This window comes from Piliocolobus tephrosceles, chromosome 4 (genome assembly GCF_002776525.5).
Source record: "Piliocolobus tephrosceles isolate RC106 chromosome 4, ASM277652v3, whole genome shotgun sequence".
Lineage (NCBI taxonomy): Eukaryota > Metazoa > Chordata > Mammalia > Primates > Cercopithecidae > Piliocolobus > Piliocolobus tephrosceles.
In genome coordinates, this window is record NC_045437.1 from 107,347,192 (window position 1) to 107,372,551 (window position 25,360).

Here is a 25,360-nt window from a genome sequence, read left to right on the forward strand (position 1 = left end):
AGCCGGGTGACGTGGCGGGCGCCTGTAGTCCCAGCTACTCGGGAGGCTGAGGAAGGAGAATGGCGTGAACCCGGGAGGCGGAGCTTGCAGTGAGCTGATATCCGGCCACTGCACTCCAGCCTGGGCGGCAGAGCAAGACTCCGTCTCAAAAAAAAAAAAAAAAAAAAAAAAAAAAAAAATATATATATATATATATATATATGTATATGAAAGAAATATTATGGAACAATCACATGCATGAATACAAATGCAAAATCTTAAAGTATTATTAAAGCAAATAGAGCAATATTTACATCATCACCATGTTATTTTTATTCCAGGAATGCAATGATTGGTCAACAAAAGAAAATCAAACAATATAATTTACAATAGTAACAGAATTATAGAAAAATCTGTCAATCATACCAAAAGATGCATGAAATTTATTTGGTAAAATTCTATATGAATTCATAATAAAAGTTCTTGTTAAAATGGGAAAAATTGGGTTTTAATTTATGGGAGGTATTTCTTTAAAAAATGTAATGTGAAAATGTTGAAAGCTCTTCCTTATGAGGCTCACGTAAAACATACATGTCCAGCATCATCATTTGTATTCAGTCCTGTACTAAAAGTGACTAAACAGTAAAATAAGATAAGAAAATGTAAAAATGTTTATGATGCTTGCAAAAAAACATGAATTTTTATGTAAAAAATAAACTTTTGAATTATAAAAACAATTTAATAAGATTGGTGGGTAAAAGATTAACACACAAAACTAAATTATGTTTGCGTAAACCAGTACAAATTCTATATATACATATATTTGTAAGCTTATGATATATATTTTACAATAAAATACATATATCAAACAGCTAGAAATATACAAAACATTATTGATATAAATTGGGAAATACCTTAAAAAGTGGCAGGATGTAAATATCCATGAATTACCTATTATACATTATAATAATATGTATCAATTACCACCAAATAGCTCTCTAGATTCAATGAAAACCCAATAAAAATCCAAGTTGACATGCTTTTTAAAAAATGGAACTTGACAAGTTGATTTTAAAATATATATGGAAATGCTACAGTTAAAAAAAAAAAGTTAAGATAATCTAGAACAGGGTTTGGCAAACTACCACCCACAGGCCAAATCCAGCCTTTTTTTTTTTTTTTTTTTCCCACAGCCTAAGAGCTAAGAATGATTTTTACATTTATAAATGGTTACATTTTAAATGGTTTTAAAAGTACCAACATAATAACTTGGATTTTGCCTCTGAGCCCACAATGCCTAAAACATTTACTGTTTTGCCTTTTAAGAAAAAGCTTGTCAACCCCTAATCTAGAATATGAATAAGGCTTGAACACTTACTGAGTGAAATGTGTTTCTTAAGAATAAAGGGCAGAGTGTAAAGTCTAATCTTTTTTTTTTTTTTTTTTTAAGACGGAGTCTCACTCTGGTGCCCAGGCTGGAGTGCAGTGGCCTGATCATGGCTCACTGCAACCTCCACCCTCCGAGTTCAAGAGATTCTCTTGCCTCAGCCTCCCTAGTAGCTAGGATTATAGGCGCCTGCCACAGCACCTGGCTAATTTTTGCACTTTTTTTCTTTTTTTTTAGTAGAGACAGGGTTTCACAATCTTGGCCAGGCTGGTCTTGAACTCCTGACTTTGTGATCCACCTGCCTCGGCCTCCCAAAGTGCTGGGATTAGAGACGTGAGCCACCATGCCCTGTCAAGTCTAACATTTTTGTAATAGAAATCTCAGAGAAAATAAGAGACAATGGAGTGGAAGTAGTATTTGAAAACTTCATAGCAAAGAATTTTCCAGAACTGATGAAAAAATATCAACCCACAGTATTCGCATACCCTGCAAATGTTGAGCAAGAAAAATACAAGGAGAACTACACTGGATTTAGCTTATTAACATTTCTAAAAGCCCAACAGGGAAACCCTAAAACCAGAGAATTGAAAAAATACAGTAATTTAAAATGAAGAACTATTTGGCTGATGATTTCTCAACAGAAATGACAGAAGCCAAATAAATGACTTTACATTTATAAATGCTAAAAATATGTCAACCTAAAATTCTATATGCATAAGTAGGTTCATCACATAGAAGGAAATTGAACATACATAGTGGCATAAAAATACAGAAAGAAATGAAGAATAAGATAGTAACAAAATATATTTCGGCTTGTCTAAAACAATAATAATGTTTAGAGTAGTAAAAATACAAGTAGAATTAAAATGTGTAAAACAATAAATGTTCTAAAGTTCTAGAATTTTCAAGTAAGTTGTAAAAGTAATAACTTAGGTTAGCCTCTAATAAATTAATGAAGTATATTGCAATTCTGAAAATAGCCACAATATGTATTTAGAGTAACAAATTACTAACAAATTAATAGAGAAAATAATGCAATGATACAAATATTTAATTAATACAAGAAAATAAGGCTTTCTGAAAAATTCCCTAGACAAAATAAAATAGGTTGGTTAAATAATAAAACATAATATATATCAAAAATTACATTACATGTAAATATACAAGTAAAAGGTGAAGATTGTCTTTCAACTATTGTGGTTAAAAATACCATGCTTAAAAGAAACATAACTTATATAAAGACACAAAAAGTTTAAGAACAAACAATTAAAAAATACATTTCATGCAAATGTTAATCCATAGGCAGCTAATGTACATATACTAATATGAAAAAGATCAGGCTTTAATATAAGAAGCATTGGTAGAAATAATAAGTAAAATTTCATAATAATGACTCAAGCTTATTCAAGCTTACATATTCATATTCAAGAGAAATATGAAACCTCTATTTTAAATCTTCATACACTTAATGTATATCTGCAAATATATAATTTATCATTAAACATAATTAAGAGAATGAAAACCTGTTCATGCATAAATCTTTGCTAGAGCCTATATCCAGAATGGTATTCCCTAGGTCTTCTTCTAGGGTTTTTATAGTTTTTGGTCTCACATTTAAGTCACTAATTAATCTTGAGTTAATTTTTGTGTATGGTATAAGGAAGGGGTCCAGTTTCAGTCTTCTGCATATAGCTAGCCAGTTATCCTAGCACCACTTATTGAATAGGGAATCCCTTCCTCATGGTTATTGTCAACTTCATCAAAGATCAGATGGTTGTGGGTACGCAGCTTTATTTCTAGGTTCTCTATCTTGTTCCATTAGTCTATTTGTTTGTTTTTGTACCAGTACCATGCTGTTTTGGTTACTGTAGCCTTGTAGTATAGTTTGTAGTTGGGTAGTGTAATCCCTCTGGCTTTGTTTTCTTTAGGATTGCTTTGGCTATTCTGGCTCTTTTATGGTTCCATATGAATTTTAGAAAAGATTTTTTTTTTCTAATTCTGTGAAAAAATATTGGTAGTTCAATAGGAATAACATTCAATATGCATATTGCTTTGGGCAGTATGGCCATTTTAACATTATTGATTCATTGTATCCATGAGTGTGAAATGCTTTGCCATTCGTCTCATTTCTGATTTCTTTTAGCAGTCTTTTGTAATTCTTGTATATATCTTTTTTTCCCCTGTTGAGCTGTATTCCTTTTCATTTTATTCTTTTTGTGACTACTGTGAATGGTATTGCATCTTTATTTGTCTTTTAGCTTGGATATCATTGGTGTTTAGGAATGCTAGTGATTTTCGTACACTGATTTTGTATCCTGAAACTTTGCTGAAGTACTTTATGAGATCTAAAAGTCCTTGGAAATAGACTATGGGGTTTTCTAGATATAGAGTTATATCATCTTGTAAGATAAGTAATTTAACTTTTTCTCTTCCTATTTGGATGGCTGTATTTCATGTCTTGCCTGACTGCTCTGGTTAGGATTTCCAGTATGATGTTGCATAGGAGTAGTGACAGTGGGCATCCTTGTCTTGTTTTGTAGAAACGCTTCCAGGTAAATTGTTCAATATAATGTTAACTGTGGGCTGGTCATAGATGATTCTAATTTTGAGGTATGTGCTTCAATTCCTTGTTTGTTGAGGGTTCCTAACATGAAGAGATGTTGAATTTTATTGAATGTCTTTTCTGCATCTATTAAGATGATAATGTGGTTTTTGTTTTTAGTTCTGTTATGACTAATCACATTTACTGTTTTGCATATGTTGAATCAACCTTGCATTGCAGGAATAAAGCTGCAATGGTTAATACTGAGTGTCAACTTCATTGGATTGAAGGATACAAAGTATTGATCCTGGGTGTGTCTGTGAGGGTGTTGCCAAAGGAGATTAACATTTAAGTCAGTGGACTGAGAAAGGCAGACCCACCCTTAATCTGAGTGAGCACAATCTAATCAGCTGCCAGCAAGGCTAGAATATAGACAGGCAGAAAAATGTGAAAAGAGAGACTGGCCTAGCCTCCCAGCCTACACTTTTCTCCCATGCTGGATGCTATCTGCCCCCAACTCCCCACTACTCCAGGTTCTTCAGTTTTGGAACTCGGACTGGCTGTCCTTGTTCCTCAGCCTACAGATGGCCTGTTGTGGGACCTTGTGATCATGTGAGTTAATATTTAATAAATTGCATTTTAGATACATATATATCTATTCCATTAGGTCTTTCCATCTAGAGAACCCTCACTAATACAAAAGCCTACTTGATTCATAGTGGGTTATCTTTTTGATGTGTTAGGATTGTATTTTGTTGAAGATTTTGGGTCAATGTTCATCAGGGATATTGACCTGAGGTTTTCTTTTTCTGTTTGTTTTTGCCAGGTTTTGGTATCAGAATGATGCTGGCCTCATAGAATGAGGTAAAGAGGAGTACTTCTTCCTCCTCAATTTTTTGGAATAGTTTCAATATGATTTGATGCCTGCTCTTCTTTTTACATCTGGTGTAATCAGGTTGTGAATTCATCTGGTCTAAGGCTTTTTGTAGTTGTTAGGTTATTTACTACTGATTCAATTTTAGAACTTATTATTGGTCTATGTAGGGTTTTGATTTCTTCCTGGTTCAACCTTGGGAGGTTGTGTGTTTCCAGGAATTTATCCATTCCTTCTAGGTTTTCTAGTTTGTGTGCATAGAGGTTTTGTTGATCATTTGTATGGATTTTGGGGGTTTTATTTGAGGGAGGGTTGCATCTTCATTTCATTCAGTTCAGCTCTTATTTTGGTTATTTTCTTCTACTAGCTTTGAGGCTGGTTTGCTCTTGTTTTTCTAGTTCCACTAGGTGTGATGTTAGGTTGTTAATTTGACATCTTTTAAACATTTTCATGTGGGTGTTTAGCGCTATAAACTTCCCTGTTAACACCGACTTGGCTATGTCCTAGAGATTCTGGTATGTTGTATCTTTGTTTTTATAAGTTTTGAAAAATTTATTTATATCTGCTTTAATTTCATTGTTCACCCAAAAATCATTTAGGAGGAGGTTGCTTAATTTACTTGTAATTGTATGGTTTTGAGAGATTTTCTTGGTATTGATATCCATTTTTATTCTCTAAGAGTGTAATTGGTATGATTTTGTATTTTTCCCTTAATTTGTTGAGAATTGCTTTATGGCCAAGCATCTTGTCTATTTTAGAGTATGTGCAATACTCAGATAAGAAGAATGTATATTCTGGTGTTGTTTGATGGAGTGCTCTGTAGATTTCTGTTAGGTCCTTTTGGTAAAGTGTCAAGTTTAGGTCCTGAATATTTTTGTTAGTTTTATGCCTTGATGATCTCTCTGTCAGTGGAATGTTGAAGTCTCTCACTATTATTATGTAGTTATCTAAGTCTTTTTGTAGGTCTTTAAGAACTTGTTTTATGAATCTGGGTGCATGAGTGTTGGGTAAATATGTATTTAGGATGGTTAAGTCTTCTTGTTGAATTGATCCCTTTATAATTACATAATGCCCTTCTTTTCCTTTTTATCAATGTTGGTTTAAAATCTGTTTTGCCTGAAATGAGAATAGCAACCCCTGCTGTTCTTTAATTTTCCATCTGCTTGATAGGCCTTTCTCCATCCTTTCACTTTGAACCTGTAGGTATCCTTGCATGTGAGATTGGTCTCTTGAAACAGCATACAGTTGGTCTTTCTTCTTTATGCCACTTTGTACTTTTTAAGTGGGGTAGTTAGTCCATTTAAATTCAAGGTTAATATTGATATGTGTGGATTTGACCTGTCATTGTGTTGTTAGCCAGTTGTTGGGTAGTCTTCATTGTGTTGTTGTTTTATGGCGTAAATAGTCTAAGTACTTAAGTGCATTTTTGTAGTGCCCAGTAACAGTTTTCATTTCCATGTTTAGCACTCCCTGAAGGACTTCTTGTAAGGCAGGTCTGGTAGTAACAAATTCCCTTAGTATTCACTTGTCTGAAAATGATTTTATTTCTCCTTCATTTATGAAGTTTAGTTTGGTTAGATATGAAACTCTTGGTTGGAATTTTCTTCCCTCTCTCCCTTCCTCCTCTCCCCCCCTTTCTCTCTCTCTCTTTCTCTCTCTCTTTCTCTTTCTCTCTTCCTTCCTTCCTTCCTTCCTTCCTCCCTCCCTCCCTCCCTCCCTCCTTCCTTCCTTCCTTCCTTTCTTCCTTCCTTTCTTCCTTCCTTCCTTCTTCTCTCTCTCTCTCTCTCTCTCTCAGGCATCCCAATCTGTCACTCAGGCTGGAGTGCAGTAGCATAATCTCGGCTCACTGCAACCTCTGCCTCCCAGGATCAAGCAATCCTCCCACCATAGCCTCCTGAGTAGTTGAGACCACAGGCATGCACCACCACGCCTAGCTAATATTTTGTATTTGGAGTAGAGACAGAGTTTTGCACTGTTGCCCAGGCTGATCTTGAACTCCTGAGCTCAGGTGATCCACCCACCTCAGCCTCGGGATTACACGCCCGACAGAATTTTATTTCTTTTAGGATGCAGAATATAGGTTCCCAATTTCTTCTGGCTTGTAGGGTTTCTGCTGAAAGGTCTGCTGTTAGCCTGCTGAGGTTCCCTTTGTAAGTGACCTGACTCTTCTTTCTGGCTGCCTTTAACATTTTTCCTTTTACATTGATCTTGGAGAATCTGATAACTATGAGTCTTCATGATGGTCATCTTGAATAGTATCTCACATAGGTGCTCTGAATTTGAATATCATCCTCTCCGGTGAGGTTAAGGAAATTTTCATTGGCAATATCTTCAAATATGTTTTCCAAGCTGTTTGCTTTGTCTCCCTCTCTTTCAGGGATGCCAATAAGTTATAGGTTTGTTCTCTTTACATAATTCCATATTTCTTGGAGGTTTTGTTCATTATTTTTATTCTCTTTTATATATTTTTGTATGACTGAGTTGACTTGAAGAACTCGTCTTTGAGCTCCAAGATTCTTTCCTCAGCTTGATCTGTTTTGCTGTTAATATTTCTGATTACGTTATGAAATTTTTCTAGTGAGTTTCTCAGCTCTATCAGATCAGTTTTGTTCTTTCTTAAAATGGCTATTTCCTCTTTCAGCTCATATATCACTTTACTGAATTCCTTAGATTTCTTAGATTGGATTTTAACTTTCTCCTGGATCTTGTTGATCTCCTTGGTCATTCAGATTCTGAATTCTATCTTTGACATTCCAGCCATTTTAGTCTGGTTAAGAACCATTGCTGGAGAGCTAGCATGGTAGTTTGGAGGTAAGAAGACTAATGTTGATCCATTCTCATACTGCTATAAAGAAATACTTGAGATGGATAATTTATAAGGAAAAGAGGTTCAATGGGCTCATGGTTAAGCAGGCTATACAGGAAGCATAGTAACTTCTGCTTGGCTTTGTGGGAGGCCTCAGGCAATTTACAATCATGGTGGAAGGAAAAGGGGAAGCAGGCATATCTTACATGGCTGGAGAAGGAGGAAGAGAGAAAGAAAGGAGGTTCTACACACTTTTAAACAATCAGATCTTGTGAGAACTCTGTTACAAGAACAATACTAGGGGGATGGTGCTAAACTATTAGAAATTTCTTCCATTATCCAATCACCTCCCATCAGGCCCCATATATAGCACTGAGGATTACAATTGAACATGAGACTAGGGTGAGGACATAGATCCAAACTGTATCAAAGACATTCTGGCTTTTTGAGTTGCCAGAGTTCTTGTACTGGTTCTTATTTGTGTGGTGTGATGTTTCTTTAATCTTTGAAGTTGCTGTGCTTTGGATCAGCTTTTGCTTTTATATTTTGATTTCCTTGAGGGTTTAATTGTGGTATATGTTTGGTCCCATTAACTTGTTTTGTTTCTGAATTATTTCAGGTAGCCAAAGTGCAGATCAGCAATTGTGGGCTATATGCTCTAACCCTAGGTGGCTGGGACCATGCCCATGCCTCTGTTCTCCAGCTACTTGAAGTTGGGTACCTGTTGTGTTGGAGTGGCCAAGGTGTTTCTGGTCTGGTCTGCTGGCAACATCATTCTGATGGGGGATGCCAGAAGAAGTGCTTCATTGGGGTGGTAGCAGTGGGGCCCACTCTTATGTACCAGTAGCATCAGGGCAGTGATATGGCAAGGTCTGTACATGTACATGTGCGTGAATGGTTGTGTGGCAGTGAGGTCCATGTGCACATGCATGACAGAATATCAGTAGGGAAAAGCTGTAGGTGAAAGCATAACCAGCAGAGCAGTAGGGGAAGGCTATAAGTGGGTGTTACTGGAAGCCCAACTGCAGAACTCTCCAATTATTAGGCAGGGTCTTCAGGCAAAGGAGCTATGGTGGTGCCCTCTAGGAAGCACCTCAGTTAAGCATCTGAGGCTGCACTGCAAGTGAGTGTGGTAAGGCAGGGACCCAGGGAGAGGCCAGCAGACAAAGGGATGCTCAGATAAGACTAGCCTCATCCCACAGGTAAGATAGCCCTGTTCTGTACAAGACCAACAGTCAACAAAGGCCAAAGACACCTAGAGAAGCATGGTAAACTTTGGAGGATGGGCATCCCTGGCCATTTTCCACTGCAGCCATTCCCACACCAAATCCACTGCCAACTCCCTTCCAACTCTCCAAGCAACTATCTCTGCCAGCTCAAATGTCCGTGGGGATTATGGGGTCTCCTGCAGCTAGGATTCTGTAGGTCCATGGAAAGAGTGCGCTAACCCATGCCTGTTTAACTCACCCCACCTCTAGGGGCCCTCTGGGGCCAGGAATGAGTCCTGTTTCTTGGCAATCCCATGCAGGGTTCCCAGCTTCCTCCCAGCTGCTCAAGGTCTGCATTCTTCTTCTGTCCACTCTTACATCTTCCAAAGATCTGCTCAGAATATGCCAATCTTCTTAATGGTCTAGTAACTTTGTGAAAGAAGGTCTTCCTAGCTACATCTAGTCAACCATTGTGGCTCTTCCCCTTTACAGAGTTTTTAATGCATGGTTCTGGGTCAATTGGATAATCACAAAGAAAAAAATATAGAGAGTTTTACTTTACATTACAAAAAAAAATCAATTTCAGATCAATTGTAAACCTAATCCTAATCTTAACCATTTTTCCCAACAGATAATATAGAAAGATACCTTTCTGACCATGGGGTAGGAAAATATTTCTTAAATAGTATACAAGTAAACCCTAATAATAAGGGATAAATTTGATAAAATGAATGGCATTTCAATTTTAAAGCTCTATTCATGAAATTAAATTATTAATAGCATGAAAAACAACTAAAAAGTAGAAGAAAATATTTTTAAACCAACAAAGAGCTGGTTTATAATATATGCAAAAATTCCCACAAATTAAAAAGGAAAAAATTCCAATTAAAAATGGGACAAAATTTCTAGTAGGCAATTTATACAAGAGAATATCAAAATGGCCGATAAGCAAACAAAAAGATGCTCAGCTTTGTTAGTCACAAGTGAATGCAAATTAAAACTACAATGAAAGCTATTATACATCCATCAGAATGTCTACATTAAACAGGCTGAAATTTTTTTCATATTGGTAAGGATTATGTATTAGTTCCTGGTGTTGTGAAAACAAAGTACCACAAAATGTGTAACTTAAAGAACAGAAGTTTATCATGTCACATTTCTGAGGTTAGGAGTCTGAAAGGAAGGTGTCAATAAGGCTGGTTCTTTCAGAGGGCTTTGAGGAAGAATCATGCCCCTCTTCTAGCTTCTAGTGATGGCTGAAAATGCTTGAAATCTCTTGGCTTGCAAACATATCACTCCAGTCTTTACCTCTGTCTCCACGTGGCTCTATCCCTGTGTCTTTGTTTTCACAATTGCCTTCTTATAAAGACACCAATCTGAGTGGATTAAGGGTCCATCTACTCCAGTATGATCTTGTCTTAACTAATTACAACTACAATGGTCCTATTTCCAAATATGATTCACATTCTGAGATAGTAGGATTAGGACTGTAACATATCTTTTTGAGAGCTACACATGTCAACCCATAACAGTTGTGTAGCAACAAGAACTTTCAAACACTTTAAAAAGCTATTTGGCATGATCTATTAAGGTTTAATATAGGCCGTCCATATGATCCAGTCATTCTCCTCTTCCATACCCAATACTAGATTGAGCCATATGAAATTACAGTTTTGGACAACAAAAGCCATTTGAATATCAGCCATTTCATATGGGTCAACCAGAAATACATAAACATTTTCATCAGAAGATATTACAAAAATGTTCATAGCATGATTATTCATAATAGCTTGAAATTGAATATATCCCACATTCTATCAACACGATGATTAGGATAATGTGAAAGGTTCACAAGGAACAAACTGAAAATTTTTCCAATGGCCAAAGCTGGAACAATTTCAGCAATAGCAACAAAAGTAGTGTTGACTAATCATTAAAGAAAGAAGTTATATTCAGAATTTACAAAGATCTCCAAACAACTGATAAAATAGAAAATCCAAGAGAAAAAAGAAACAATTTTTGAGCTGGCAATTCACTAAAGAGAAAATTTAAATGGTGAATCAAAAGTGAAAAGATACTCAACTATATTTGTATTACTGAGAAGATGCGAATTTAAACCACAGTGACTTTTTCACATTATACCAATGAGACTGGCTGTCCAGCAATCCATGCTGAGCCCAGATCTACAGTCAGGTGAACGCTATGCTACCCAGCTCCAGCCAATAAATCTGAAAAAAAAAATTTAGCCCTTCAGATCTTCTCATATTTTCATAGCTGGTTATAATCCCAACTTTGATCATCCATTATTTTGTGCATGTGTATTTACCATTTTATTAAAATTATAAAGCAATGTACAGAGGGTCATAGGTACTATAGCAGAGTAAAATGTAAATGAAGAATCAGAACAAAGAAAAAGTGGTAAGGAAATATAATGAAGCCAGAAGCAAAATTATTACATAAAATTTATGTAGTAAGAAATATTAACAATCCTTTTTATCTTCTTGCTACCCTTATTAATATTCATTTTTTGCTTTTGTAGATTTTCTTAAAATAACTCAAGAATTTCATATGGGGAATAACTCACTGGGAAAAATGTTTAAGAGCACTGGCCATCAAAGTAGCACATATGAGTTTGAATTCAAGCACTGCTGATAGCTAGCTATGTATCCATAGTCAAGTTACTTCATCTTGCAAAAGAAAAAAAATGAGTTCTTATTTAAAGTTTCAATTTCCTCACCTATAAGATCAAGACCATAATGTGTGTATATATGTGTGAGTATAAAAAATATATAATATATGGTTTTAGGAGAATTAAGTAACTAATGCACATAAACTGTGTATTGTATGACATACAGTGAATATCAAATCTTAGCAATCATTATAAGTGTCTTTTTAAACATGATACATATAAAAGAAAGAAACAATATTCCCACTGAAGAATATAGCAGATTGAAATCCCATTTATGCAGCTTTCTATCAAAAACTCTTTTGCATGTAAAAATATCGCCAAAAACTAAGAGGCTTAACACAACCACTTATTTAGCGTATAGTTTCCCAGGTCAGCAATCTGAGTTGGGAACAGAGAATGGTTCTGCTGGTCTGAGCTGAGTTTATTTTTGTGTCTGTGGTCAGAGTTTAGGTCAGTTGGGGACTGGCTTGGGTTGTGGATGGCAGTAAATTGGTTAAAATGGCGTGTCTGTTCCACATTGTCTGTCATCTTCCAGCTGGATAATGCACTTATTGACATGGCAGTTACTGGATTCCAAGAGAATAAGAGAGGGAAGACCCCAATGTGTAAATATTTTTAAAATATCTCCTTGTATAAGATTTGCTATGCCTATTACGTAAATCAAATAATATAGTCAAGCCAAGAATTTGACTGTGGAGGCAATGATGCAAGTTGTGGTTGTAGAGAGCATTGAATAAACTGGGAATAATTACTCTAACAACATACTGTGAGTTCCAAAGCGATAATTCATTATTTTAAAACGTTATAGGAAATTGTACATATAAGTTTTACCCAACATAAATTACCAAACAATTAAAATTCAATTAGAACCAACAATTTTCACTCACAACTAATTCCTCCACTTAGCACTTCTGTTGCCATGAAACCACCTAAGTCTCCATCACCTTAGCCTGGTAATCGAAACAAACCTTCCAGATTTAATGCCCACGAGTACTCAGTCCAAGCTATTTTCCCAACTAGGAAAGTCAACCTACAACGTTCTTTTCACAGTGTTCTTATTTCTGCATGGCTCAAGACATTTTCTTATCTGCAAGATGCTCTTTGACCCTGCCACTTTGCATCATGTAATCCAACTTATAGTTTAAATTTCCACCTCAAGTACTATTTAATACTTGAAGAGGACAATATTACATTCCCACTAATATTTAAAAAAAAGTTAGGGATCAAACATTTATCTAGGCTCCTACTGAGTGCCATGAACTTTGATGCGGCTAGCCACATATATTATGTCCTCTTTGTATTAATCTTTGTCTATTTCTGGAGAATGTGCTTTCTGGATGAGACAGTAAAGCTTATGTGTAAAGGTTATGTTTTACACTTCTTTGCATCTTGCATAGAATTCAGCTAGGCTGAATAGACACAGTAAATACTCAATAAATATTTATTTCATATGTTTACCGATTTTAGTGAAAAATTTTATATAATTTTGTACTTTATATATCTGTAGTGTCTTAATATTAAGTAAGGGAATTCAAACTAAATTAAGTAATTTTTTTCAAAGTCACTAGGTTAAATACTTTATCATTTATGTCCATAAATCATATGGCTATTGTTTAATAATCCAAATGTCTCCATCTCTAACTTTTAAATAAAATAGGCATAGAGTTAACTGTGTGTTTTAGTTAATGTATTCAATGCAAATTAAACATATTTCTTAAACATATACTATGCCTAAATCAATATAACTGCTTTTAGACAATTTCTGATTTAGATTTGTCTGTGAGAAAAGATAACTTCTCCCCTTCATTTGATATTTAAAATGAACGAAAACACCCTTTAAATGTCTTCTGACTAAGCATTGAAAACAAATTAGCACAGGTCGTGGTTATGTGTTTGTTTATTCTTTAATTCTCAGCGCTGACTACTCAAGTAATGAGGTCTTTGCTTGTATCTAACATCTAAAATATATTTGCTATGTCTGACTGACTTATGAATTTCAAATGTAATTATCTATATTTACTAAATCTTGAAGAAAAAAGAATATCTTATATCAAATGATTGGCTCTGAAAATGGCATATAAATGGAATTCTAATTATAGAAATGATAAATTTGAGTTGACTTAGTTACAGTATAATCCATTTGTGATTTGACAGTAGCATATAAAAATAGTTATAAGACTAGAGAGTAATACAAGTAATTGAAAGAATCATGGAAACAGAATAAAAAGAAAAGAATAAGGCTGGGTGAGGTGACTATACGCCATTTTCTATTTCTGTTAGAATTGTTCAAAAATTAGGCTATAATTTTGTTAAGGTCCAACAAACAGTTTACACAAAATCAGTGATAAGGTTCGTAGAGTGCATAAGACTAAAGAGGATTTATTTCCTAAATCCCAATAATGGGGATATTGGGCGATATAGTGGCCATGACTGAAATAAATATATTAATTTTCTTTGTTTTTCTTTTATTTTGGGGCTTTTAATCCAAAACCAAGGATAAAGCTGAAGCACAGTTGCATAAATGCACATCCATGAAATTTAGGACATTATAATTCAAGTGGGCAGCTCTGTGATTGTCTTTTTCCATGAAAAAAACCCAAAATATCTGGAGAAAATCATGAACTTCTTCTGTTTAGATAATACTCCTTAAGGATTATTATTCTAAATTGTACTTACGGTTAAAAAACAAAGAGTTTAGGGTTTTATTTTCTATGAAGTATATAGAGTATAGATACTTGGGGTTGCCAGTAATGGCCCATCCATATGCTTTGATAATAAACTGGGCAGAGTAAATTTATTAATTGTCCTTCCTACCTATTAACATTAATTTTATCCATAATTATTATCTAAAAACAGGACATTAGGAATACTAGGATAATTGCACCTGTGAAAGCTAGAAATAACAAGATATTTTCAATGACAGAAAAAAATGTGTATTTCCTGATTACAAACAGATTAACTTGCCTCAAAATAAGACATAAGAAAAAAAGGTGTTTATTGGCACTTTGAAATATCATAGGATGCCATATGGATAAAGCATCACTGGAAAAATCATGTGTATTTTATGAAGAATGAATGGCCAATTTCAAAATGGTTTTCTTTGAATATGAAGAAAAATATATATGTTCATTCAATCAGAGCTAGAAAAAGCAAGAAGCTATAAAATATATTTAAACTTTAACAAAAAGAGTTTAGTATTGGCAAGTCCAGATTTGCAACATATTGTGTAATGGAAAACTTAAAAGTAAGATAAATTAATAATTTGCCATCCAAATTGAGAAACTTTTGAAAGTGAATTGATTTACTACTAGTGAGAAAGCTGGGACAACAGTCATGAACCCATGCTAACTTGGGCAAATTGGAAAATGCTTGGTCAGCATATTCATAAATGTCTCCAAAAGGCATAAACCCAGAACAGAACAATTACTCTTCCCTCAAATCAACTCTTCTCTTCAGGCTGCTTAGTCAGGGGAATGCCAAGTGCTGGACCTGTAGAGATCAGGATGGCCACCTATTCTCATTGCCTGAAAAGAAAATACCAACCCAATTTTTCCCCACCTATTTTAGAAACAGATAAATAAAGCCACTAGTGAAATCCCTAAACCATGTCTACTTCATCAATGTTGTAAACTTTTTTCAAGCCTGTTATCTCATAGTTTCATGAAGATTTGTAGCTTGTCTCAGCACACCTGTAAGAAACCACCACAATAAAAGAATTTCATTGGTTTACTTCATAGCTTACTTATCTCTACTTCCTCCAAATATTTTGTTATGTTATTTTCACTTTCTTCAGCTGAAATTCATCAACATTTGCGTTGAATTTTTTCTATTAAAAGCAAATGTTCTCCTCTTATAGTTCTAACAGCACAATAATAAATCATAATCTCTGGAAATATTGAGAAGTAATACAACTTAGACTATAACAAATAACTTTCATCTCAGTATATTTTATTTATTTACCAAAAACTTTAAATGTTTCATAACATGAATTCATTCAGTCATCATAACAAGCCTATGCATTAGATACTATTCTTAGCCCCATTTTCAGAGAAAGAAACTGAGGTAACAATATGCCCAAGGTCACTTAGATATTCTGTGGCAGAACAGCCATTTGAACCCAGGCAACCTTTGCTGTAGGTTCTGTGCTCTCAAAATCACTCAGCTTTCCTGTCTCTTATGTGATTTTCAGTTACTATCCCTGTCTGTGAGCATTAGAAATACCCCTTGGCATACAGTTTTCAAAAATAAGAAAACTAAGGCTGAGGAGTAACTTGTTCCAAGTCTCATCTGTATAAAGAGATTGTGTGGAGTTGGAATTGAAACTGAATTATTTTCTTCTCTGTTCCCAAGTGTTTAAGCTACTCTCACCTACTGCTTTGGTACGACAAACTTGGTTTAAACATTCTCCAGTTATGACCCAACATATATTCAGTTACCTGCTAAATATGAGTGCACAGGTTAGTGTGTCAATAACTATGTTAAATATTAGCGATACTAATGAATATCTTAGTCTTGTCCTTGGTATTCATATGAACAAATCTAGTAGGTCACTTGCAAATTTCTCTAAATCTTGTTTGTTAAGATTTTTATATCCTTCTTTTTTCAGTCAAATTTCATCATTTATATTTTCTTAGAAAATCATTTATTGTACTATATTTTCACATATGTTAGTATACAGTTGTAAATTGATCCTTTTATAATCATTTTCAAATTACTTTCTTATAATCACATTCCCTTTACCCTCCGGATTTTGTGATTAATAAAAGTTTCCCTCATTTTTCCATTATATTAGCTAGTCTAAAACACTTTATGTATTATTTTTATTTTACCCAAGGAAACAATTTTAGGATTTATCAGTTCTATGCTTCTTATAGCATGCTTTTAGTTTTCTAAATGTACTTCCCACTTAAACTTTTTCTTATTTTTTACAAACATTTAAAAAATTATTCCCAGAGCTTACTACTTATATGCTACTATTGCCATCTTAAAACAACTCTCCTTGCCCACCTGCATCTCTTACCACTCTTTCCTTCCCTTACCAGAGGCCAGCTCACATTGGTCTTCTTGCTCTCTTAACACACCAAACTATTTTCTTAGAGGACACATTTTGTAGGACATTATTAGACATATTAGAGGACATTATTAGGACACATTAGAGGACATTTTTGTATCCATAAACTCTCTACCAGGGTATATTTTTTATGGATACTTCCTTCTTATTATTTAGGTCTCATTTCAAATAATGCCTCATTGGAAACCTTTCTCTGACCACTCCAACTGAAACATCCACTCCCTACTCTAGCTGATCCCATTCCAGTAGCTTTGCCCTGTTTTGTTTTCTTCATAGCATAGATAGCACCATTTGATATTTTAATTCATTAATTTGCAAGTTTATTGTCAGTCTCCTTGATCCAAACTTTATATTTAAAATAATATTTATCTGCTTGTCTAAAACTGTATTGCTAGCACACAAAACAATGGCTAGTGCTTACAAATAGATTAATTAATTCCTTTCTAGTATTTATTGTATTACCCCATTTTTATGTTATGAATAAATACCTGAGATTAGGTAATTTATATAGAAATAGAGGTTTAATGGCCTCACAGTTCCACACGGCTGCAGAGGCCTCACAATCATGGCAGAAGTTGCAAAAGGAGCAAAGGCACAGCTTATATGGCAGCAGGCAAGAAGGCATGTGCAGGGGAACTGGCCTTTATAAAACCATCAGATCTTGTGAGACTTATTCATTATCACAAGAACAACGTGGAAAAAACCCATACCCATGATTCAATTACCTCCCACTGGGTCTCTCCCTGGACATGGGATTATGGATGATACAATTCAAGATGAGATTTGGGGGGGGACACAGCCAAACCATACAATTCCACCCCTGGCCCCTCCCAAATCTCATGTCCTCACATTTCAAAATATAATCATACCCTTTCAACAGTCCCCCAAGTTCTTATTTCGTTCCAGCATTAACTCAAAAGTCCGAGTCCAAAGTCTCATCTAAAACAAAGAAAATTTCTTCCACCTATGAACCTGTAAAATCAAAAGCAAGTTAGTTACCACCTAGATACAATGGGGGTACAGGCATTGGGTAAATATGCCCATTCCAAATGGGAGAAATTGGCCAAAACAAAGGGGTCACAGGCCTCATGCACGTCCGAAATCCCATAGGGCAGTCATGAAACTTCAAAGTTCCAAAATTATCTCATTTGACTCCATGTCTCACATCCAGATCATGCTGATGCAATAGGTGGGCTCCCACAGCCTTGGGCAGCTCTGTCCCCTGTGGCTTTGCAGGGGACAGCCCCACCCGTCTGCTTTCATGGGTTGGCACTGAATGCAAGCTGTCAGTGGATCTACCATTCTGGGGTCTGTAGGATGGCGGCCCTCATCTCACAACTCCACTAGGTAGTGCCCCAGTGGGGACTCTGTGCGGGGACTCCAGCCGCATATTTCCCTTTCATACTGCCCTAGCAGAGGTTCTCCACAAGGGCTCTGCCCCTGAAGCAAACTGTTGTCTGGACATTCAGACATTTCCATACATCTTCTGAAATCTAGACGGAGGTTCTCAAACCTCAATTCTTGTTTTCTGCACACCTGCAAGACCAATACCACATGAAAGCTGTGAAGGCTTGGGGCTTGCACCCTCTGAAGCCACATCCTGAGCTGTACCTTGGCCCCTTTTAGGCATGGTTAGAGTTGCTGGGATGCACGGTGGTAAGCAGGGGGTAAGCCAGCTCAGGAAACCATTTTTTCTCTCCTAGGCCTCCAGGACTGTGATGGGAGGGGCTGCTGGAAATGTCTCTGACATGTCCTGGATACATTTTCCCCTTTGTCTTGGTCATTGGCATTTGGCTCTTTGTTACTTATGCAAATTTCTGTGGCAGGCTTGAATTCCTTCCCAAAAAATGGGATGCAGGCTGCAAATTTTTCAAACTTTTATGCTCTGCTTCCTCTTGAACATTTTGTCACTTAGAATTTTCTTCTGCCCATACCCTAAATTATCTCTCTCAAGTTCAAAGTTCCTAGATCTCTAGAGCAGGAGCAAAATGCTGCCAGTCTCTTTGCATAGCAAAAGTGACCTTTACTCCAGTTCCCAACAAGTTCCTCATCTTCATCTGAGACCACCTCAGTCTGGACTTCATTGTCCACATCACTATTAGCATTTTGGTGAAAGCCATTCAACACATCTCTAGAAGTTCCAAACTTTCCCACATTTTTCTGTCTTTTTCTAAGCTCTTCAAACTCTTCCAACTTCTACCTGTTACTCAGTTCCAAAGTTGTGACCACATTTTCAGGTATCTTTACAACAGCACTCCACTCTATCAATACCAATTTACTGTATCAGTCCATTTTCATACTGCTATGAAGAAATACCCAAGACTGGGTAACTTATAAAGAAAAAGAGGTTTAATGGACTCACATTTCCACATGCCTAGAGAGGCCATAAAATCATGGTGGAAAGTGAAGGAGAAGCAAAGGCATGTTTTACATGGCAGCAGGCAAGAGAGCGTGTGCAGGGAAATTGTCTTTATAAAACCATCAGATCTCATGAGACTTATTTACTATTATGAGAACAACATGGGAAAAAACCCACTCCCATGATTCAATTAACTCCCAGCAGGTACCTTCCATGACACATGGGGATTACGAGAGCTACAATTCAAGATGAGATTTGGGTGGGGACATAGACAAACCATATCATTTATCAAGGCATGTTTAATTTCCAAAGAATTGCAGATGCTACTCTTTAATTGTTTTATTTTTAATAATAAAATTATTGATTTTTATTTTTATCTTAAAATAATTTTGCCATTAATTTCATCAATATTAAATTTAATTATTAAACATAGTTATAGCATGTATTTTAATATTTAAAGGGAACCCATTTGGATTGTTCATTCAATATATATTTATTGAGGACTTATTGTGCGTATTGGGATACAGCATTGAAAAAAACAGATGTTTCTGTGTGTTTTTACTTTAATATGGTAGTTGTTTAATGTGTTATTACCCAAAATATAAAAATAGAAGTTCTTACATCCTCTCACTAACTACAGGATGCCCTTTAAGCTTCTAAATTATAATTTAGAAGGCTAGCTGGTACAGGTTGATTTATATATAGTATACTTTCTAAATATAAATATAAATATAGTAGTCAAGCAGGCTGAGAGGAGAGGGAAGAGTCTTGGAGCTAGTGGGTCACCCAACAAAGGAACTTTTACCTTTACCTATTCATTTTCTATGTGTGTTGAAATCTCTGAAGTTAGGGCCACCTTTACCCTTTCTCTAGTCCAGTGTCATAATATGGCTATGTTCAGCCTTCTTCCTGGTATTTCTGGTCACTGAACTAGACAAGGGAGGAAATGCTCAAGTGAGAGAATAGGTCTCTGGATTCCTAACATCATAAAAAGCTACATCATAAAACCGCCCCTTACCCCTACTATTTGAATCTTACCCACAGCCTGCCTCTTTTGGCAGCCCTTGTTATGAGGTAGTAAAAGCACCCCTACACAGCTCTTTCCCAGCCCATCCTAACATAGTCCTCAAATCAGAGGATTGTGTTATGCTCCTTAAAACTTCCATTACTTTCTAAACATCTTTATCAAGAAAAGAGAAAAAGAATCGTGGCTTAACATGTTACTTCAATCTAGTGTACCTAAAATTCTATCAGAATTTCCGACCAAGTCAGAGTTCCATGGTGGAATCACCCCTTACTGAGGTGTACTTTTCCCTAAATATGTTAAATGAATTTAATTCTGCTTCTATTACAGACTTTTGGAGGCCTTTACACTATCATCTAGAGCTCAACTCTCCTATCTTTAATCAAAAATAGATCAGTGTTAAGTTTTAAAAATATTATTATCAGCTGTAAGTCGCTAATACTCATTGAATGTAGACATTCCTTTTACCATGGAGAGAAATGACAACCATGCTTCCTAATGATAGATGTACATATTTATTGCCTAGTGTTTTACCTTACCTGAGCAATATTGATTGCATTTTGGATTCGTATATCTTCCTCATAATCCTTTGTTTTCTGCAATGTTTGCCATATTATATTTCTAAGTCCATCCTGTTCTTTATCTCCTTGAAGTTCCCATGAAATTTTCACCAGGTTATACACTAAGCCATAGTAACCAGTCCAGACTACTTGATCACCTGTTTAAAAAGAAAAAGTCTTTGGGAGTTATCATTTTATTCACCTTGCTAAAGTAAGATTGTGTGAAAAAGAAGAAACCAATTTTACCATAATTCATAATAATATTCTAAAGTCTGAAATTCTAAGCTGTGGAAATTTCTGACCCTTCACTGCTTTCTCTCCTTTACATTTAAAAAAGACCACAGATCATTTTAAAATTTCTAACCACATGAAAAGAAAAACTGCACCTAACTGGTATACTTCATAAATTTAAAAGTTAAATTGGTAAACTGTGAACTACATATACAAAACAAATTCTTAGAATTCAAGTAAAGAGAAATCTGTTCAAAGGAATGTGAACACAGACCACCATGGTGAATTTTTATAATAAAGTAGAAAAACCAGAAAAATACTTCCTGTTATTAAAAAAGTCAAACATTATGAAACATGGTATTTGAACCAAGAAGAAAATGTTTAAATCATGTGAAAAGCATACAAAAACTACTGTTATAATTATAAGCTGAAAAATTCATTTTAATAATAGTGAAATAAATCAATTGGAATATAGGAAAAAGTAATGAAAACAGAGATTTAAAAACTCTAAGACACTCCTAGAACTTACACAGCAATTAGCAATTTATATACATTATCAAGTTCCACTTTCAAAATATGTATTTTCCTTAGAGAAAGGAGAAAGACATTTCTATTTACTCTTTATGGTAATTATTTCTTACCTAGATATTCTACATTTCTATGCGGTAATAGGAAAAAGGAATTCCAACTTAGGTAGATGTGGGAGAAATAAATTTGGGGAATAAAATAATACAGTTATCAAAGAGGAGATGAACTTAGTCAAAAAGCAACATGAAAATAATGAGTATGTGAAGCAGATAAGAAGAACAAGAAGAGGAAATGGTTCAGAAAGGGAACTGAAAGAGTTTTAAAGCCCTTTAAATTCCATATTGCACTTTTCTCCAAAACCCTGGTGACAGTCCATTGATGATTGTTGCCCTTTTTGAATAAAGATAGAAGCACAACCTGAAAAGTCACAGTCCTTAACTTTTCCAAATGAATCTAGTTTTCATAATGCAGGTTAATAATCATCATCATTATGATTATAGCTAGTACACATAGGGGTACCAACTATGTCGTCCAATTTTAGTTCTCACTACAATCCTGCTATGTAGATGTTATTATATATAGTTAGAATAATAAAAGGGAACATATAAACTTGAACCTGCTTAGAAAGCTCCCTGGCATCAGACAGCAGCTGTTGAATGAATGATAGAGCAGGTAAAGGGTAATCTAATCCTGTCCCATGCAGCACAGTCTCTCCAATTTACACAAGTACTTTTCTTTCCAGTCATGACCTTCCATTCCATTCATAGGAAAGAAAGAGTTTGAAAGAAAGAGGAGGCAGAAGAGAAAGTATGTACATGTTTTACAAGTAGGAGGAGAAAGGCATATATCCAGTTTCCAATCTTAAGGTATCATCTACCTTTTCTATTATTGGAACTTTAGGAGAGAAAGTATAAGCTGGAAGTAGGAAGCTACAGTTAAGCAGCCAATTATTTTTGAAACGTCACTTTCTCCTTATAGGAACTTTACTAATTAAAATTGAGATACCACAATATTTGAATTAACATATAATATAAAACAAGTTTTTTGAATGAATGTCATTAATATTTTTGCACTGAACGTTTGGAATATAATAAAAAAGCCCAAATTTAAGGTTTGGGTTTTTTTTTTTTTTTAACCATTGTCTTTGTGAATAGTTTTGGCTAAGGTGAGAAAAAGATAGTCTGTGTCTTCAAGTAATTGGCATGTCTGGGAGACTAGAATAATTTGTAAGAGAAATTAGAGGGTAACTGTTAAATGAAAAGATGATGGTCATTGATATAACAATCACAAAAGCAAGAGATCAATGAGGGCTAGAAGAGTAAGGAAAGGACTGGAGAAAGTATGAGTTTACAAGACTTGTCCAATAGGTGCATTTGGGAAAAGTGCACAGGAAGATATTGGTGGAATATTTCAAATGGAAGGACATCTAAAAAAGGTTAGCTCTGAGAATAAACACTGTCATAGCTTCCTAGTTCTTTCATCTTCCTGTCTTATATTTACTGCTTCACCATTACTAATCCATGTTGTGCAAACTGACCTTTCTAAATCTCATTATGTTACTTCTCTACTCACAACTTAGCAAAGGATTGCCATTTGTCCCTATGTAAATTCCAAATTGCATGGCCAGGTAATTACTGTCTTTCTAATATGACATCATTTTGAACACATCTATCACCACTCCTTTATTCCCACCCCTCTTGCTAATACACTATAAACAGACAAAACTACTTGAAGTTCTAGAATACACATTTCATTTAATCTTCTAGCCCTTGTATAAACTTTTCACTTAGCCAGAAGTTATCCTGTCCAAAAATAACTCCACACTACACCTGGCTTCTATCCATTCTCCTGCATTCTTTCTTCTAGGAATCCTTCTCTGAATCCCCATGGAGCTAGGTGCCCCTGTACCTAATGTATTGTATCATATTGTAATTGCATATCTCACCTATGGATTCTAAACTACTGGAGAAGACAGAATGTCTTTTATTTGCTCAGATATTCTTAGCATTTAGTAAAGTGCCTACAATGAAGTGCCTACAACATAGTAGATCTAATTTACAAAAATCTGTTTACTGATTTAGGGAAGTAGGTAGAGAGAACAACTATGTCCCTTTGCCTGGGGCAGAAGGGTTTCTTGGAACACAAGCTTTCAAGGACAAAACTGGGAAAGTCCACAGCAAATCAAGATATTTAGATCAGGAATACGGCCCCCAGCAGTGAGGTAGTTAGACAGAGAGAGAAGCTGAAGCGGAGAGTTTATGCTAAAAATAAATAAGAGGACAGCCACGGTGGCTCACATTTGTAATCCCAGCACTTTCAGAGGCTGAGGCAGGAGGATTGCTTGAGGTAGGCCAGGAGATCAAGACTAGCCTGGGCAAAATATCGAGACCCTATCGCTATAGTTTTTTTTTTTTTTTTTTTTTTTTTTTTAATTAGCTGGGCATGGTGGTGCACATCTGTAGTACCAGGTACTCAGGAGGCTGTGTTGGGAAGATCACTTCAGCCACAGAGTTTGAGGCTACAGTGATCTATGGTTAAAAAAAAACAAAAAATAGATAAGGTGCCAAAGTTATGTAAAGATAAATGGGATCAGATTAAATGGTAGATGTTTGAGGAAGGGAGTAACGTTATGTCTGCTCAATGCAATGTCATGTTTATTCAAGCAATAAACTGGGAAACCAATATAGTTTTATGAGTTAACCTAGGTCTTTACTGCAATGGGCAGCAGGAGATTGGCAAGGAAGGGACACAAACTTAAGACACTGTGGAGAAGATCTAATTGGACTTCTTAGCTATGGGGAAAGAGGCAGAAATAAAGGGGAAAGGAGAAGTATATTTTTAAGCTCAGGAGACTGAAACAATAATAAAACCACTTGAAGAAATGAGAAGAGTGTGTAGAAGAGTCACTTTTAAGAAAAAGAAGATAAATATTTGGAAAATGTAGCATGGGAAGGGGGAATCTAATGTTCAATGTCCTGTAGTTTGTTGTAAAAATATGGCTAGAATGCAAGTAAAATAGCAAGAGTGAGATTGTTGATTTGTGGGTCATTAGCTTGAAGTCAATACAAGTAAGGAAACACATTAATTTTTAAGTTAATAATTCTGGATTGTGAGCCTCAGAGAAAAAATAAGTTTTCGAACAATATTACAAATAAAACATACAGTGAATTTTAACTAATTTCTACATTTACTTACATACTCTCAACATTAACACAAATGATTAACAAAAATACATACAAACCACCTTCCTCTATATATTTTAAATTATCACTTTTTGAAGGTCAATATTTTATAAAACTACAATAGTTGACTTATCAAAAAGAATATAGTTTGGTTTTAGAATCCACAAGATCAACGAGAAACCACAATATATATTCTGATAGTTATGTTTTAGAAAGTCATAATTCCTTTTAAATTCCATTCATATTTTTAAAAGTGAGCTGTTCACCTGTTGATTTAAACTCAACTGAAGTGATGCTGATGAATAATATTCGCAGAGAGAATTTATTACATCCAATTGACTGACAGTTAATGATGAAAAAAACCTTATAAAGACAGATGGTATGTGTTACAACTGTCATAAAAAGTAGACCACATTCTAATTTGCACATCTAGACATTTGCTGAGAAGCATGCCTGCTATGAAATGTTTCAACAAGGGACCAAGCTGTAGCATAAGGCACTCTCCTATTCTGCTTTGAGTGACCCTGTGGCAGCTATCAAAGATGTCACTTTAAATATACTGAGAGAAAATATGTCTGTGTCTGCAGCTAAGCAGACAGTATCCTAGGATATAAAAAAGCCAAACCAAAATGAGTTCTTAATAAATTCAAAAATTTTATTAAGAAATCACCACTGCACTTGAAAACCAATATTATGCACTTTTCTTTGTAGTAGTAATACCTTATTCTAGTGTTTGAACCCTTTGGTAGCCTCTAATTGCCACTGAAGATACTTAGATTTCATATATTTAGTGAAAGCGAAATATGAATATTTATACTTATATTTATATTTATACTTACATGAATGAGTGTAAATGAGTATAGCCTTTGCAATTCTGTCAAATATAATACGATACTACAAAATCAAATGTGCCACTTAAA

At 35.1% G+C, this 25,360-nt stretch overlaps 1 protein-coding gene across 1 annotated transcript in view; it reads right to left on the minus strand.

The window, feature by feature from the left end:
• The window catches only part of TMEM232 (transmembrane protein 232), a 269,981-nt gene that overhangs the window by 143,227 nt on the left and 101,394 nt on the right, over nucleotides 1–25,360 (minus strand). Inside the window, exon 10 of the mRNA XM_031935440.1 lies at nucleotides 20,479–20,657. Coding sequence (XP_031791300.1) covers nucleotides 20,479–20,657 — 179 coding nt within the window. The remainder of the gene's footprint in view (nucleotides 1–20,478; nucleotides 20,658–25,360) is intronic.